The sequence below is a fragment of the Pseudopipra pipra genome, chromosome 16, assembly GCF_036250125.1.
Source record: "Pseudopipra pipra isolate bDixPip1 chromosome 16, bDixPip1.hap1, whole genome shotgun sequence".
NCBI classification, from domain to species: Eukaryota; Metazoa; Chordata; class Aves; order Passeriformes; family Pipridae; genus Pseudopipra; species Pseudopipra pipra.
This window is the reverse complement of record NC_087564.1, coordinates 9503432-9519585: the sequence shown is the minus strand read 5'-3', so window position 1 is coordinate 9519585 and position 16154 is coordinate 9503432. Positions and strand designations below refer to the sequence as shown.

Sequence of the window (16154 nt, the reverse complement as noted above, 5' to 3'; positions counted from 1 at the left end):
ATCTGCCAGGGCAAATAAGGAAAGTTACTGTAAGAGAGATATCAACTAGGATTTCAAATGCAAAAGGCTGAACCATTCCAAAAGGCCCTTTTTATCATATTTGAGGAAATAAAGGTTTACAAACATGTGGAGAAAATTTGTCTAAATCTGTTACCAGATCATCATCTATCCAAATTGTAATATTGTTTTAGATTACTAACAGAAAATATTTATCCAGGTATTTCTCTATTATATACCAAAAGCAGTATAAAATTGTCAATTTAAAACATATTTACAGCGTGCTCTGTGTTTTAACTTAAGTATTTTTTGACAATGCAAAACCATTGATCCCAAAACAATAGGATGGAGGAGCACTGAAGAGAACATACATAAAAATATACTGCTTCTCTCATGACAGGATCATAAAAGCAATTTGTGCTATTGTGTTTTGTTGACTGCAGCCTTCAGCCTTGTCTTTGTATGGTATTTTGTAATCATATTGTAAATGCTGCTCTACTTCTTTCTCATAGAAAAAGCTCTAATCATCCATCTGTTATACACTAGATCAAAAAGAACCAGTGGAGGAAGAGGTAGGTGGTGGAAAAATGAGAAGCAGTTTTACATGTCCCTCAAATCTTCCCATGTTGAGGGTCTCCCCAGGACCATGACATCAGTCAGACACTCCTCATGCTGCTCTGTTCCTGTGCAGTATCTCAGAGGCCCCAAGAGCTGTTTCAGCAGCCAAGAACAGCAGGAGCACTGTGGTCCTGCCCACACCTCTCTTCTGCAGCTCCAGGCTGAGAACAGTTGCCAGGTCATTGGCAGCGGCAGAGTCTTGGCTTTAAGGATATTCAGCTTAAATGACAAGTCATTTCAGCTTCCATCTGTGTGAGGGAACATGGACATACAAGTGTTGCAAAAATAGCCTTTGGGTTCACAGCGATGTTTTCCTCACTGGTGGGAAATACCTGAGACTTATCTCTGCTCAGCAAAAGAGGAATGGAAGACAGTAAATATTGTGGAATGTTCTGTCCACTGACGTGGTTGCACTGTGTGGTATCAAAATAAATTAGAAATGTTCTGAAATTAATAGGAGATCCAATCCCTGGAAAACCACTCCTGATGGTACACTATATTGATTCAGTGAATTCATCATTACTTTCAGGAGCAGTGTGTCCAGGGTCCCTTTCCCCACACTTCCTTCCAGGAACAGATGGCAATGCAAACAAAGGGAACAGTGCTCATGTGCATCAGTCCAACCAGGAGCTTCTCCACCAAGCAGAACTATGGCAGGTACTAACTGTAGAAATTAAAAGACTCTTGGGATCATTGGACCTGCTCTGCTTGACTTTTACTTCAGTATTTCCTGAAAATAACTAGTTTGCTTGCGGCAAAAATGAAACCCAAAGCTCTGTGAGGCCTGACAATCATTTGGCTGTCCCATCTTGTAAAGACTACAACTTGCCAGCAGAGTTAATTGTCACAGCACATCGGGAGAAGATCCTACAATGAAGAGAAATGTTCTGGCTCTGCACTGTGGTGTTGCACCGAGAGCAATGGTCCCATGGCAGATGCCTTGGCTGGGGAAAACGGGCAAACACATGGGAACAGTGTGGTCACTGGAGTTACAGGTGCTCGCTGCATCTTTGGGGTAAACACAACTGCACATCAATGCACTTCGAGGGATGCCAAGGATGAGACTGGGGCATGGGGGGTGCCAGGAGCGAAAGACGGAACACAGGGTGGTGTCAAAGGCACCTCTGTGTTTGAGAGAGGTTTGTCAGACACGACAGGGCTGGTGTGGGACGAAGGCCGGCCCCGTGCCCCTGAGCGGAGCCCAGCCGGGGCCGGCAGCGCTCCCTGGGCCCGAGCCCCGCCGCTGGGCAGGGCCGGCGCGGACACCCCGCTCGGCACGGCCGAGCACACGCCGAGCACACAGCACAGGGACCGGCGGGGCCCGCTCCGCGCTGGGCCGGCGGCACAGCCCCCTCCGCCCGCTCCCGCAGCCCGGGCCAGGCGGGGCCGCGGGGCGGTCTCGGCGCGGCCCGGCCGGATGTGAGCGCGGCCGCCGCTTCCTGCGCCCGCGGTCCGCCCTCTCCTCCCCGCCTTGGGTGGTGCCGCTGCCTCGTCCCCGCTCGCAGGCTCAGGGCGGAGGCGGCCGGCGCTCCCGCAGCAGCCGCGATGCAGGCCATCAAGTGTGTGGTGGTGGGCGACGGGTGAGTCCGAGGGGCGCAGGGCCGGGCCGGGGCGGTGTCGGGCCGCGGGGCGGGAGCGGCCCCCGGGCCCCGGCGCGGGGTGTGGGCGAGCCCGGCGCGGGGCCGAGGCGCGGCCCGGCGGGAGCGGGGCTGGCCGGGGCCGGGGCCGGGGCGGTGTGTGGGGGCCGGGGCGGTGTGTGGGGGCCGGGGCGGGCGGGTGGGTGTGTGTGTGTCGGCCGCGCTTCCCGCCGTGCCGGGGGCGGGGAGGGAGGCGCGGGCGCGGCGGGCCCGGCGGGGAGCGGGAGCCGCGGGTGTCCCCGGGGGTGTCCCCGAGGGCGTCCCCGGGGGTGTCCCCGCGCTGGCCCGGCCGTGGCCGGACCGTTCCCGGCGGAGCGGAGGGTGCGCGGGGCTGTCCCTGGAGCTGCCGCTGCTTCTGCTCTTCCTGTAGTCACCGAAGTAATCCAAGGGTATTAAAAAAACCCCAACAAACTGTGTTTTTAATGACATGTGAAATTTAATGCTGGTTTGAAACGTCTTTTGTGAAAGTGAGAAACTTATTAGGCTTTAGAGCTTCATTTTTTAAATCCGACTCTCGCAGTAAAACTGGGTGAAATGGGCTGAGCCCTAAGCAGATCGTAAATGCTTGTGGGCAGAGACTGCTTTTGTGGCTGCAAACATCTGGTCTTGTAAGGCTCCTGTCTAAAGGAGGCTGATAAGGCACCTGAGATACAAATAATTATATACTTGTCTGTAAAGAGCTGTTACACCTACAGCATCTAACATGGTGCTACTTATAAGTGAAACAAGTTGGGGAGGCTTTTTAGAATCGAGTTAGCTCCTAAATTTAGCTGTTGAATTTCAGTGTGGGGAGTGCTGGAATTGAGGTGAGGAGAGAGTTTGTGTGTTTGCTGTTTCTGTGTTTTCCCCACGATGCTGTTCCCAAAAACTCGGAGGGATTCTTTCTCTTACTGGATGTCAGAGCTCAGGGGAACATCACAGGCCAGTTGGAAAACAAGACTTGTCTTATGCAGTTTGAGAGACATTTTTTCCCTTAGGAGAAACAAAAATCCCAGTGTAGGCTGAGCATAATTGGTATCACAGCAAACTTCTGTAGATGACAGAGGAGTGAAGTGTAATTAAATGGACTTGAGACTGTGGTCTGTAATTTCACGTGGTGGCTTAATCTTCAAGTTATTTTGTGGAGGGTTTTTGTTGATTGGTTTTTAATTATGTAGCAAAGTATGGTTGAAAGATAAATTTACTGTGTGACAAACTTGTTTTGACTTGCTAGGTAAGATTTTGAGCAATATGAACAAAAAAGTGGTACCTTGATAAATGAAGAATTTTCATGGTGATGTAATTCTTTGATGACAGATAGGATAACTATGGATTGCTCTTCTGGTTATATTGATTTTAAACCAAACAAATTTGCTTTTCTGTATATAATTTTTTTTTTAGTTCAACTGAACTCTGTATTTACAATGCCATAAATGAATGTGATGCATTGTATTTGGGTGGGGAAAAAAGTTCAGTCTACTTCCTCCACTAGATTTGAGAACTCAAAAAAACTGTATAGTGTTCAGTAATTCATTCAACATAACAGTTCTTTTGGTCATCTGGTTTGTAAACCATCCCACTTCCTAACGTTTGTTATTTTTTGTCTTGGAAATGAAAGTGGTGTAATTCTACTTGAGTTCTGTACATATTTGTGAACAAAATACAGTAGTTTAATTTGTTTTCCTTCCTCCTTAGTTAGAAACAAATCTCTCTTTTAAGTTTCCATTCAGGTATTGCTCATTTTTGGCAGCTCTGTATCATCCTCCGTTCAGTGTTTTTAAAAATACTTAACTATTTGTGTGTCTTTGTTCTGTTGCTGCCTCAAGAGCTCCAGCATTACAGGTATTCTAGGAAACGTGTCGTGTTTGGCTTAGATAAGGCCAAAGCTTTGGTGTTCCTGTGAAACAATGCAAGTTAAAGATTTGCTTATGTAATATAAAACTTGGGCATTGTTTTGTGTCCCCTCGGTAAAGATCTGCTGGGAACAAAATAACCAGAGCTCTAGAAGTACCTGTGATTAATTTTTAATTTGTTAATGAGTAGGCTGTTTCTCATATGTAGCTCATGCTTGTTCTTGGAGTTTTGGCTGGTATGTGTTTAGACGACTGACTTGGCTAGAAGAGCGTGCCATGTGTGCTGGTTGGGCTGTCCCATTTTCCCCTTGGTTTTTTTCTCTTCACTCTGAGGATTGTTTGGGGGAAAATGAATGGCAACTGTTGCTTTGAGCTCTGTGATAGAGAGCAGCAGGAATGTGCAGGACAGATGAGGAGCAGCCGCTTGAGGAACTGCAGGAATTGCTGGTGATTGACACTTGAGAAAAAGCATTTGTTGAAGTTATTTTTAGCAGCCTTTGTTTTCACTCTAAAAAGGCAGCTGTAGAGTGGTATGAAATCTCCAGTCATGTCGTGTAATGTTTGGAGAGTTCTGCGTTTTGGAGAAATCACCAATTACTGGATGCCGTGGAAGTGGTCACACTTCATGCTCTTTTGTAGGCATTTTTTAATTGTAGAAATACTGCAAGAGCAGTGATTTAGGAGTCCCTCTTTGGAATTCTGCTTAATCTGAGGCCGTGTGTACTAAAGCCGTGCTGTATTTGATTTGATGGCTTGTGAGGGGGGTGCAGGGTAATTGGCCTCTTATTCATGTGAGATGCTGGACACTTCAGAGTCCTCCAGAGCCATGTGTAGAGAGCACAGTGACTTGAAATTTAGTGACTTGTGTTACTGAACTTTTTAGAGTTTTAAAAAAAAGTAGTAGCATTTTGAGTCCTGAAGAGCATATTTGGGAGAGGGTGTGTCCGAGTGAGTGGTGTGTCAGAGAGGGTGTGTCCTAGTGCTTATCTGGCAGAGCCGCGTGTAGCTGAACCTACTGTAGCAAAAATCCTGAACTCTTGATCTGAGGGTGGTACTGGAGAAATCTCAGCTGCTGTTCAGTGGGGGAGTGAAGAGCTGAGCTGTTGTGCATCCTGTTTGCCAGACACGTAGTTCATGTGGGGCAGAGAAAGGAAGAAATGGCACAATCAAAGCTTTTTATGAAGGCTGCCTCCTGTTTGCAGATAAAACATGGCTCCAAGCAGCTCTAACACAGTGGGGAAATTTCATAGAATTTGTTAGTGTATGTAAGGCCAGGAAAGAGAATATATGTTTTGTTTTCAGGAATTAATACATGTGGTTATATGAGTGCATTGATTCCTGGTTGCAACCCAGAACCATAAAGAGACTCAGTGCAGTCCTTTGTTAAGGTAGTTTTGTTAAGCATTTGAAGCTGGATTTCTGTAGGCCATGTTTTTAATGACAGTCAAATGTTGCTGGTTTCATTTATGTAATAGTGGGTGGACAGAGCCGTGATTAAATAGTTGCTAGAAATCTTATGACTAATCTTGGTGTTATTTTAGTTTCTTAGTCTCAGCCTTCATGTGCAAGGATTTAAATTTTGCCAAACATTTTGAATTCTCTTTAGGGGAGTTGCTTTAATACAGAAGTTAGAAGTCTAAAAAAGTTGATAAAGCACTTAGAGGATGTACTTTATAAAGGTAGGCATTAGTGTTTATTTTTAAGACTGGTGACCATAACGATCTGATTCGTGGGGCAGTGAGCCAAAAGGCAAGGAAGGCAGGAAACCTGGATGGAGCAAGTCTGAAACGGGGTTGTTGGACGTGTTTTTTCTTGTTTAAACGACTCTGGCTGATTGGTGCTGCAGAAACACACTACAGGCACTTCTGAGCTTGGAATGGAATCTCTCACCACCTTCCTGGCTGCTGTGATTAGCCAGAGCACACTCACCAGTTCCAGTGCAAGGTGAGCAAAGGAGCCTGGGTGCAGAGAAAAGTTCTTGATCTGCTACTGAAAATGCTGAGTTCAACATGAATTTGGTAGAAGCTAAAATTACCTGTAATGAACTTACTGGAAAATGAAGCATCAGACCAAACAGGTTCTAGAAGCGTGAGAACGTGTTGTCTCTGCAGCTCAAGAAATTTCCCAGAGCAGTTGGCTCTTGCTCCTCTCGGAATCTCGAAGGTTTTCCCGGTTGTCCTTCCTGAGCTGGCCCAGTGTAGCTGCCTGGATTGTGATGTGAGAGCAGTTCAGCAGTACATCCAAACTGGTCTAACTCATCAGCAGGCAGCTAAAATAGCAAGTTGTCCTTATGGGGGAGGAATAACTTTCCTTCGCTCCCTGTTCTGGCTTGTTGCAGTCAGTGAGTGCTGGTGCAGGAGCTGAGATGGGATCTCCTCTCTTGACAGCTGTTAAATAGGTATCTGCGGGGTGAGCTGCTCCCCCATTCTTTCCCACAGAAGTCTTTAAAAGGTAAATCCATCTTCTGCTTTTGAGCACAAGTGTATCTCAAGCCTTTTACTACAGGGAAATATTCAGAGATTCTACTTAACGAGAACAGAATTTTATGTTGTTATTATAGCTTGGTAAGAGTGCATGCTGAAAGGAAAAAAAGGCTCAGACTGTGTGAGGAGGTGAAAAACAGGGTGGAAAACTGCATGGTATGATCAGAAAGAGTTGCAGCAGATGGGGTGTTATGGTAGGTATTGGCTCAGAAACATAGAACAAATTACAATTAAAAATGGGCTGTAAGACAAAATCCCAGCTAATTTTGCACACTGAAGCAACTCTTCCATAGCTCAGGTATTTAAGGTGATGTTGTCAGATGCTGCTCTCAAATGCCTTCTTGGGCTAATGCAGCCTGGACCTGCTTAAAGTTCAACTGAGAGACCTGTTACAGACTGAGCTGTGACTTACTGGTTGTGACAAAGCTCAAATTTACTTGTGACAGACTTAGTTCAGGAGGCTCCTGAGTCAAACCTAACGCTGCTGGCGAGATCACAGTGTAGGTGCAGTTGGGTTTCAGAGTTACTGCTGACTTTGAGCAAATCGCTGTGGTGATAAAACATCTGCAAGACAGTGGAGTTTTCCTTGCATGGATTGGGCTGCAGGGCTCTGGTAGTATCCTTGGAGGAACTAATTGCATGCTCACCCCTGGAATCTCTCACACTGTTAAAGGATTATGCAAGTGGGAAGCCTGCAAGGGAACCAGCCTGCAGTGTCAGAAACACTCTTTGCAGAGTCTGTTTTAAAAGATTTCAAGTTTTCCAACACTTTAATTGAAACTGTAACAAAAAACTCAAGTGTCATTAATCTGATGTTTGATTCCAGGTAAGATGTGGAGAGGGAAGGACCTGGCTGCCAGAGTTTAGAAAGGAACCTGGAATGGAACCTTGTCCTGCCCCCATTTGAGGCTGTTGAGAATTAGATTAGTAGGTTTGGTGTTCCAAGTTTTCCAATAGTGGAATGTGATTTATCTGTAAATCAGTTCATGAAATGTTTGAATAGTTGGTGAATGCACACGGGGAGTCTTCGCAATAGCAATAAATAATGTGGGGGTCATCACTTGTATTTGTTCCTTAAATACTCAAAAGTAATGATGTGTTGAGAAATTATACTTTTCATCCTTTCTTTAATTTTAGTTATGTGCAAGTATGCCATTTTCTGGAAAATATAACAGTTTTGGAATTATGTAAAGGGTATCTGGAAATACTTCTCTTTTTTTTTTTTTTTTTAAATTTCAGGGAGTTGGAGTAAGGCATGAGAATTACATGAGTTATCACTCAGGTGACCAGCAGATGTTAGTAGTCTTATTAATGCTTGTGTTTGGTTTTTTGTGTCTAAAATTTACAAAATTAGGTAATTTATGACTTCACAGAATGGATGTTTATATTAGGTGTGTTTTCATTGCCAGTTATCTTCAGGCTGCAGTCTGTCAGCTGGTTTCCTGCCCAGTGACTGCTGACACTCCTCAGTGACACTCCCTGGGAGACAGGTCCTGAGGTGACTGGGTGTAATTAGTCTTCTTCCTGTAAAAGGAATATGATTTCTTGTTATGTGAATGTGTTTTACATGTGAACTTTCTGTTTTTGCAGTGCTGTAGGTAAAACATGCCTGCTCATCAGCTACACAACCAATGCATTTCCTGGAGAGTATATACCCACTGTGTAAGTACTTATCAGATAACTCATTTCTGTCAACTTCTCTGTGCCTACTGCCATTCCAGATTCCTTATTTGAATTATTGGAATTGACTGCAAGTGCCCCTCAGTTCCATCTGAAATGTTTAGCTGAGTATCCAGATGTGCGTAGCGAGAAGCACTTTGGGCTTTTACTGCTTAGCACAGTCACACCAGTGCTCCTTCATGGTCCCTCAGTGTTGGCTCCCTCTGCCCTGGCTGAACAGGGACTAATACTTGCTAACATTTTATCAGATGTTGTTCTCTTTTAAAATAGCGTTTCTGTCATTAATGTCATTCATTATAAGCAGTCCCAAGGCTGAACAGCTTGTAAAACATCAAGTCATAGTCAGGAATAGTTGGCTTGCATGGCTGGAGATGTTTTGTTTGTTTGTTCTCTCCATTTTTTGTGCTGCTGCCAATGCTGTACTAAGCCAGCCACAGCTCTGGAGCTCCTCAGGGAGACAGTGGGGACTCATTTATTTTGGTGCTTCCCGTTTTCTTTCGGAATTAGTGCAGTTCTCCTTCTGAGGGCCTGCTGGGGGGAGGTGTCTTATACATGAGCAACTTCTTTGCCCTTTTCAGATATCTTTATATTTTGATGAATTTTTCAGATAACCAAATACATTCTAAGGAGATGTACAGATGAGTTTTGTTACCTGGCAGAGTCCTTGTTGCCTTAGTTACTCATGTTTCTTTTCTTTGGTCTTAAATTCAGATTTTTGCATTACAGTGCCTTGTGTTCCCAGTGAAAGTGGTTGAGCCTTAATGAGTCATTAAAACCTTTGCACTCACACTATTGATGAGATGATAACAATGCCTCCACTGGCCCCTGGTTATTGGCTTTGACACTTCATTGGAGGGGGTTTTGATTAGCAGGATTAATAAGCTTTTCTCTTACCTGCTCCTGTCATTAAGGATTCCTTGGTTGCTGCTCATGTATCTTCTATTCTAAATCTTACAACATGAGACAGATTAACTTGCTGAATGTCCCACTAAGGCTGGAAAGTGCTTGCTAAGTACATCCCCTGCTTTCCTCTGCTCACTATGATTAACTCTCCCCTTGGAAGAGCCATAACAAAGATGACTTCTGCTCAGCCTGGACCAAGTCTGTTGTGCGTATTTTTTTATTCCATTACCCAACACCAGCCTCATTATTTAAAAAACAGCTTTACTGTCTCTGGGGAGCAGAAGGATGCAATAAAAGTTTCTTCCCTAGTTTTCCCAGTTAGGGCTCTGTGAGGAAAAAGTCCTTGGATGCCTTACTTTACTGCCAACTAATGCAGCCAACTCTCTGTTTGTTTTTAGTTTTGACAACTACTCTGCCAATGTAATGGTTGATGGCAAACCAGTCAATCTGGGTTTATGGGACACAGCTGGTCAAGAGGACTATGACAGACTACGTCCACTCTCCTACCCACAAACAGTAAGGATGCCCTGAGAAACCTCAGAGAGTCTCAACAGCTTTGTCTGACATAAAGCATTTCTCTTTTCGAACTTGGGCCAGCATTGTCACACCCTGAGTTGTATTTCTTAGTGACTTGTTGCAAGCTCCTTTCCTTCATCTTGCTGTAGCTGTAATTTATGATCTTGGATGTGTGTACAGCTCTACAAAAGTTAAAATTTGCATGGTTGTGTGTTTGTGTGCACTGGTACTTGTTGCAGCCTCAGAATCGGCCAGAATGCTTGATTTAAAAGGAAAAAGAAAAAAAACACCCCAAAACAAATGCAAAAACCTCTTGGTGAATAGTCCCATCAGCCAGGCCATTGATTTCAAGGTTAGCATGCCTGCCAAAAGCAGGGTTTGTTTTTGTTTTTAGGCGCGTTTTGGCTGCAACCTGACACTGTCACTGCTAAGCACTTGATATTGTTCAGCCTCTGAAGATGTTCTACATGTGAAAGAGGCAGCACTGAATGAAGAGATTATTGGTATTGACAGAGGCCCAGCGTTCCAACACACTTGAGCCCGTGGCTATTTTATTACTTACTGTAATTTGTGCTGTAACATCCATACAGATGTGCTTCTGTCTTCCCTGTTTGCAGCTGGTTAAGTCCTGCCTGCATCCTGCACCTTTCCATGTTTGAGGAAAACGCTGAAGTGATCTGTTCTCTTCTTTCCAGTGCAACCTGAGTTACAGTTAATCTTTGTAGAGGCTGGTTTTCTAATCTCTTTAAAGCAGTGGCTTTTACCGGGTGGAGCTGTGCTACAAGTAAAGAAAGGGTAATTTGCAGGGTTTTCTCGACATTGATTACTGTTGTTGTTAACTGTCAGATATATGTTCAGTGGTAATAATGTAAAATGCAACATTGTTCCACTTATCTGCAGCATAACTGCTCTCTTGAGTAATGTGAATCTTATTTAAGGAACTCTGGTGCTATTTTTAGTAAACTGTCTTAATTCACAATTTTCCTTAATTCACTGCTCACTAACTCTTACAGTTTTTAGGCTTTCCCCTCAGTAGCAATATCCATGATGAATATGAACTTGCCAGTTGTGGGCAACTATAGTTGAAATGCAAACACCTGTCTCTCTTGGGAAGAGAGACAATGGAAAGCTGGTTTTCTCTAATCCTTAGATATTTATAGGATACTTAAAGCCTCATCTTTGCTTAAATTTTTCTAAATAAAAATATTTTCAAAATAATATCTGAGGGAAGAGAAAGGCTTGTTGAAAGATACTTAATAGTGTGAGAAAGTCGAGTTGTGAGGGAATACACTGTGCCTCCCCTGTGACAGAGGGACAGAATGCACGTGCCTGTCTGCAGCCTGCTGAGGTGACCGTGGCTTTCTGGTGGACTGCCAAAGAATTCCATGTCCATCTGAGCATCTGGTGGAAAAAATGTCTTCTGTACAAGCAGGTATAACTGTTAACTACAGGCCTGAAGTACTTTCAGTTATTTGGATTGATTTACAGCAGAAAATGAACCAGGGTGGTAAGTCTTGAACTTCTTGTGAAGCAATCTGCAGATTTTAGCCTCGTGCAGTGTGAGATTCATCACCCCCAGGAAACTGCCAAACAGCACAGAGGAAGAGAACAGTGGTGCTGATGAAGCCTGACCTTTTTTTAGGATCTGTGTTCAGCCTCCCTCTTCCTTCACTGTGCTATTTAAAACTCACCCCCTGCTTGTTCTTTGTCCCCCCTTTCCCTGTATGTGCACCTGAACTGTGTCCTGGGCAGGGTGGAAGCAGCAGGTGGTGGTTACTGGGGCAGTGTGTGTGTTGGGATCAGCCACCCAGCAGCACCAGCTGGGAACTTCACAGTGAGGGCTTTGCATTAATCTGCATCTTTTCCCCTTACTCATATTTTTATTCCTTGAAATATACAGGAATTTAATACCTTCTCCTGAATTTATTCCAAATCTGCTAGTGTTTCCAAATACTCGGGGAAGGAAATTGGGACAGAATAGGTTAACTTTGCTTGCTCAGGGGGATCAAAGCAAAAAGCAGTTGTTAGTAGGATGCTTTCCAGGGGAGGTTTGCTCTGGCAGGTCCCCCTGCTGGTTTCTGGGAAGGCTGTGCCTGCCCTGGGTGCAGGGAGTTGGTTGTGCTGAGTTACAGGGCAGCGTCTCTCTTAAGAAGAAAATCCACCTTGAGAATATCTGTGAGCACGAGTTGCTGACTGAGAATGTTTTCCCTTAAATCCATTTGAGGAGTAACTTTATCTCCTACTGTTATTAGGTTGGAGGAACCAATGGTAAGAATATATCTTCCAGTCTGACAGATGAACCTATTGCCGTATGTAAAACTTTAAATAAACCTCAGTTCCAAGTTCTGTCATCTTGTCTTGCTTATGATAGTGATAAATTGGCCCCTATTTTTTGAACAACTACTTTTCTTGGAACTATCAGATTCCTAGATCTGAGAACTCTGTTATCAAATTTCTTTATATGGTTAAGATAAAATATTTTCTTACAAATAAATAGCTTTTCCTACTTAAGATTGGTAGTGTGCAAGACACCTGAGATCTTCCAGTAATTCCTGGTGGTTACACCACACCTTTTGATCTCTGGAGCTAGTAAAGGAGAGAGTCTGCGTGATGTGCAGCACTTGAGTCACCACAAACCTGCAAAATTGGAAAACAGAAGTAGTGGCCATAGTATCACATTATTTGATGTTGTTTCTTTCTTCTTCTGGGACGCTGCTACGGAAACTTGTTGGGGTGATGCATGAACAACTGGGTTGCAAGTGCTTAGCAGTGCAGATGGCAGCTGCTGACCTAACAAATGCCTTGAAATGCAGCACAATCAACTAACCCTGCAATGCCTGATTCTGTAACACGGGTGGGACCGCAGTGAGGTCGGATGCAGAGGTAGGTTGGGGGAAGTCGGGTTTGTTTGAGAGACACTTGTTGAGTTTTGGGTCACAGAGCAAGACTAATCTTCATCAGCACAGAGACACGAATCTGGGGATTGTTCTAAGTGCTTGTAGGCTGTAGTGTGTCAGCAGTGAAGCTCCTTGTTTTCTGAAGTGTGTCCTGCAGTTATATAAACATGCTCTGAAATGTTTTTACCTGCTCACTCTTAGAATCTTTTGCCTTCACTTGAAAAGCAACATGTGCAAGATCCCAAAAAAACACCTGTTTTTCTTTTTGCTATCTCTTTATTTAGAAAGAAAAGGAGGGATCTTTGAGATGTTTTTAATGCCCTTCTTAATCCTAATTTAGTTACAGAGAAACTGTGAAATCTTTTTTATACTGACATTCAGCAGAAGTGAAGTTTTACAAGAGGTTCTGAAGAAGTTTTACAAGATTCTTCTGATTTGGGCATGGAAGTAATAATTGTAGAAATTCTCATGTGATTTCTCCCCCCCATTCCATACTGTACCCTTGGCCTTTGCAAGTTGAGGACTTTAGAGTTGTATATTAATAGTTCACACTTTGCAACATCCAGTGCTGATGAGCTCCCTGTCTGTGAAGAAGAAATGACATTTAGAGGAAAAAAACCCCGTGCAAGGCAGTGATATTGTGTTCTAGTTGCTGGCTACTGCAATAGCTGATTATAAATTTGACTGCAATCTATTTGTTGTTTGTTTTCCCCCCTCTTTGGGGCTGCCTGTGGCTGCCTGGGAGTGGATTTCCCACTGGGAAAGCTGCCTCTGATTGTCACACGTGGCTGTATCGCTGACCTTGCCTTCGCAAGTGTGATAGAGCTGACAGTGTGACAGAGGTACTGGTGACATTGGCCTGTTCAGCAGAGTTTACAATCATGTCTCTGTGGGGCTGACTGCTCTCAACTTGTTTTGTAGGATGTCTTCTTAATCTGCTTTTCCCTCGTGAGCCCAGCTTCCTTTGAAAATGTCCGTGCTAAGGTAAGGATGAGCTGGGACTGCTTTATGTCTGAATGTTCATTCTGTTCACTTTACAGCAGTGGTGGGAAAACACCAGGTGCTTTTTTTTTTCAATTGTTGACAGGCATTGTGAAATGTATTTTGAAAAGGCAGAAATGTATTTGCCTCCCTTGTGAGTCATGGAAATTCAGGGCACATGAAACACTCCAAGTATGAGTTGTTCCTTGATGCGTTGATGGGGTAACAGTAATCTAAGAGTGTTCAGATCACAAACAGCACCTTTCCTTTTAGTAAAGTTAAAAAGTTTAAGAACAAATGCCTGTAAAAATTAGGTTGATAGCACTTGTTCTTTCCATCAGCATCATTCCAGCACGTGCTCTGTGACTGTTGCAGTATTTCATGTCCTTGGACAGCTCAGCTGCACAGCACATGGAGGGGTCTCCATGGGTGAGGGCAGTGCAGGTCAGGGTTCTTCTGGTGTGTGAGGAAAATGCAGCCCTTAATGGGGCACATTTTTAAAACATACAGAAGTCGCTCTTGGCTTCATTACCAATGATGTGCAGCTCATTGTGTGCCCTGTTCTGATCCTGCCCTGATGGATCCTGGTGCTCCCCTTCCCTGACTGACCCAGGAAGGACTGTGAGCCTTCCTGGGGTGACAGTCGAGAGTCTCTGTGGAAATCTGCCCCCACACGAGACACTGTTTCTTTTTCCAGTGGTATCCTGAGGTGAGGCACCATTGTCCCAACACCCCCATCATTCTCGTGGGCACCAAACTCGACCTCCGGGATGACAAGGACACCATTGAGAAGCTGAAGGAGAAGAAGCTGACTCCCATCACCTACCCACAGGGCCTTGCCATGGCCAAAGAGATCGGTATGAGCCTCTGGGGTGGTTTTTGACTGCAGCTGCATTTTGTTTGTGGAAGAAGCTGTACCTTAATTAAATTAAATTTAATTTAATTAAGGCTTTGGTGTGGGGTCAGCTGGGAGTGGTGCTGCTGGGGTCGTGGAAAACTGCTTTGTAAGTGCATTTCTGCTTCCCCAGGCGCAGTGAAATACCTGGAATGCTCAGCACTCACGCAGAGAGGCCTCAAGACAGTGTTTGATGAAGCCATTCGAGCAGTGCTGTGCCCCCCTCCTGTAAAGAAGAGGAAGAGAAAATGTCTGCTGCTGTAAACATCACCCTCCCCCACCCCATCAACCCTGTGCTTTGCTCAAACAATGGAGCATTCACATGCCAAGTTTTTCTGTTATAAATTAGTTCTCTACATAAATTCATGAACCAGTTGACAATTTCATGGTTTCATTTGTTTAAAGTATGATCGTTACCTTGCATTCTTCTAAGAGCAAACTCCTGAAAAGATACACCTATGTGAAGCCTTATTTTTAAAATCCTCTTCTTGCTCAATTAAGTGTTGCCAAACTTATCTGCTGAACTAAGTTGCTTTGTTGTGCTACGAACACTAAGCACTAAACTGTTTTTTAAAGATTCTTCTTGAAAATGACTCTAATTTCTGGTAGGAAATGCGAAATCTTTCTAGTTTTTCACAGTAAGTACCGGGAATGAGCAGAACACTGAGCTCTGACGTGTTTTGTTATTCAATGTTTTCTCAGTGCAGCCACTGCCTGTGGTGGGTGTTGAACCCCAGCCCCTGGCAGTGACTGACACCCCCGAGTCACAGTGTAAATGCTTTATCATTGGTAAGGGCTTGGTTGCAATCTAGTTCTTGCTGCTGTGATTTAAAAAAATAAATAACTATTCTTACTGAAGTGTATCTAGTCCTTTTGACAGCATTGTGTTGTGATGGGTAAATGGAATATTGGGTTGGATCAGACAATAGTGCCAGACAGTATTTGACACTGTACAGATGACTTACACTACACTGCCAGGGTAGCTCAGCCACCATTTTCCCAGAGGTGCAGTAGTGGAGAGAGGTTGGTGTTCATAGGTAAATTCCTTTGAATTTCAAGTAGGGCATTCATGTAGGTTCAATTCTGGACCAGTCATTCCCACTTTTATGTAGTAAATGCTTTTCTTGTAGAATCTCTTCTTACTGAGCAATATAACTTGTATTTTAAAAACCTTTCTGATGATAGAAATTTGCTTTCTTTTTCTTTTATAGAGTAGAACGTTCAAGCATATCCTTATTTTCCCATTATTTCTGACCCAGTAAGTTATGCTTTCTGAGCTTTTAGTCTTATTAACTAGGTGTAAAAATCATGTGAAGCAGCTTTAGACATTTTAGTAATTTTTATATTTTAAACCTCTTGTAAACGACAAACCTTCTCAAGTGTCACTATTTGCAAGATCCCCCCCAGTGTAACTTGACTAATGCAGACAAGTGTTCTCTGTCACTCCATGTGCAGCATAGATTGTAACGGTAACGGGTCTGTGAGGTTCTGTAATTAGTGCTAATGTTCTGTACCTTCTAAACTGGCAGGAATATGATGTTGAACTACACCCTTTCAACCACTAAAGCAAAATTTAAAAGTTGCAAAATTGTGAAGTTTTTACATTGATCTTTTGCTAATGCAATTAGCAGAATGTTTTGCATGTAAGAATTAATAAATCCTTGAATCACACTTGTGGTGATGTTTGAGTTTCTGAGCACGTGTCTCATTCCTGT

The 16154-nt window shown here is 43.9% G+C and overlaps 1 protein-coding gene across 2 annotated transcripts; it reads left to right on the top strand.

Moving 5' to 3' along the window:
- Positions 1–2040: 2040 nt before the first annotated feature.
- On the top strand, positions 2041–16110 carry RAC1 (Rac family small GTPase 1). Of its 2 annotated transcripts, XM_064673031.1 has the most exons (7): positions 2043–2195; positions 8158–8229; positions 9549–9666; positions 11919–11975; positions 13485–13547; positions 14242–14401; positions 14573–16110. In XM_064673031.1, exons 1-7 carry the CDS (start codon positions 2161–2163, stop codon positions 14701–14703), a joined length of 636 nt encoding a protein of 211 aa, XP_064529101.1. In that variant the 5' UTR covers positions 2043–2160; the 3' UTR covers positions 14704–16110. The 2 variants fall into 2 exon arrangements, with proteins under 2 accessions (XP_064529100.1, XP_064529101.1); XM_064673030.1 differs by lacking the exon at positions 11919–11975 and having other exon boundaries at positions 2041–2195.
- The last annotated feature ends 44 nt before the right edge of the window (positions 16111–16154 follow it).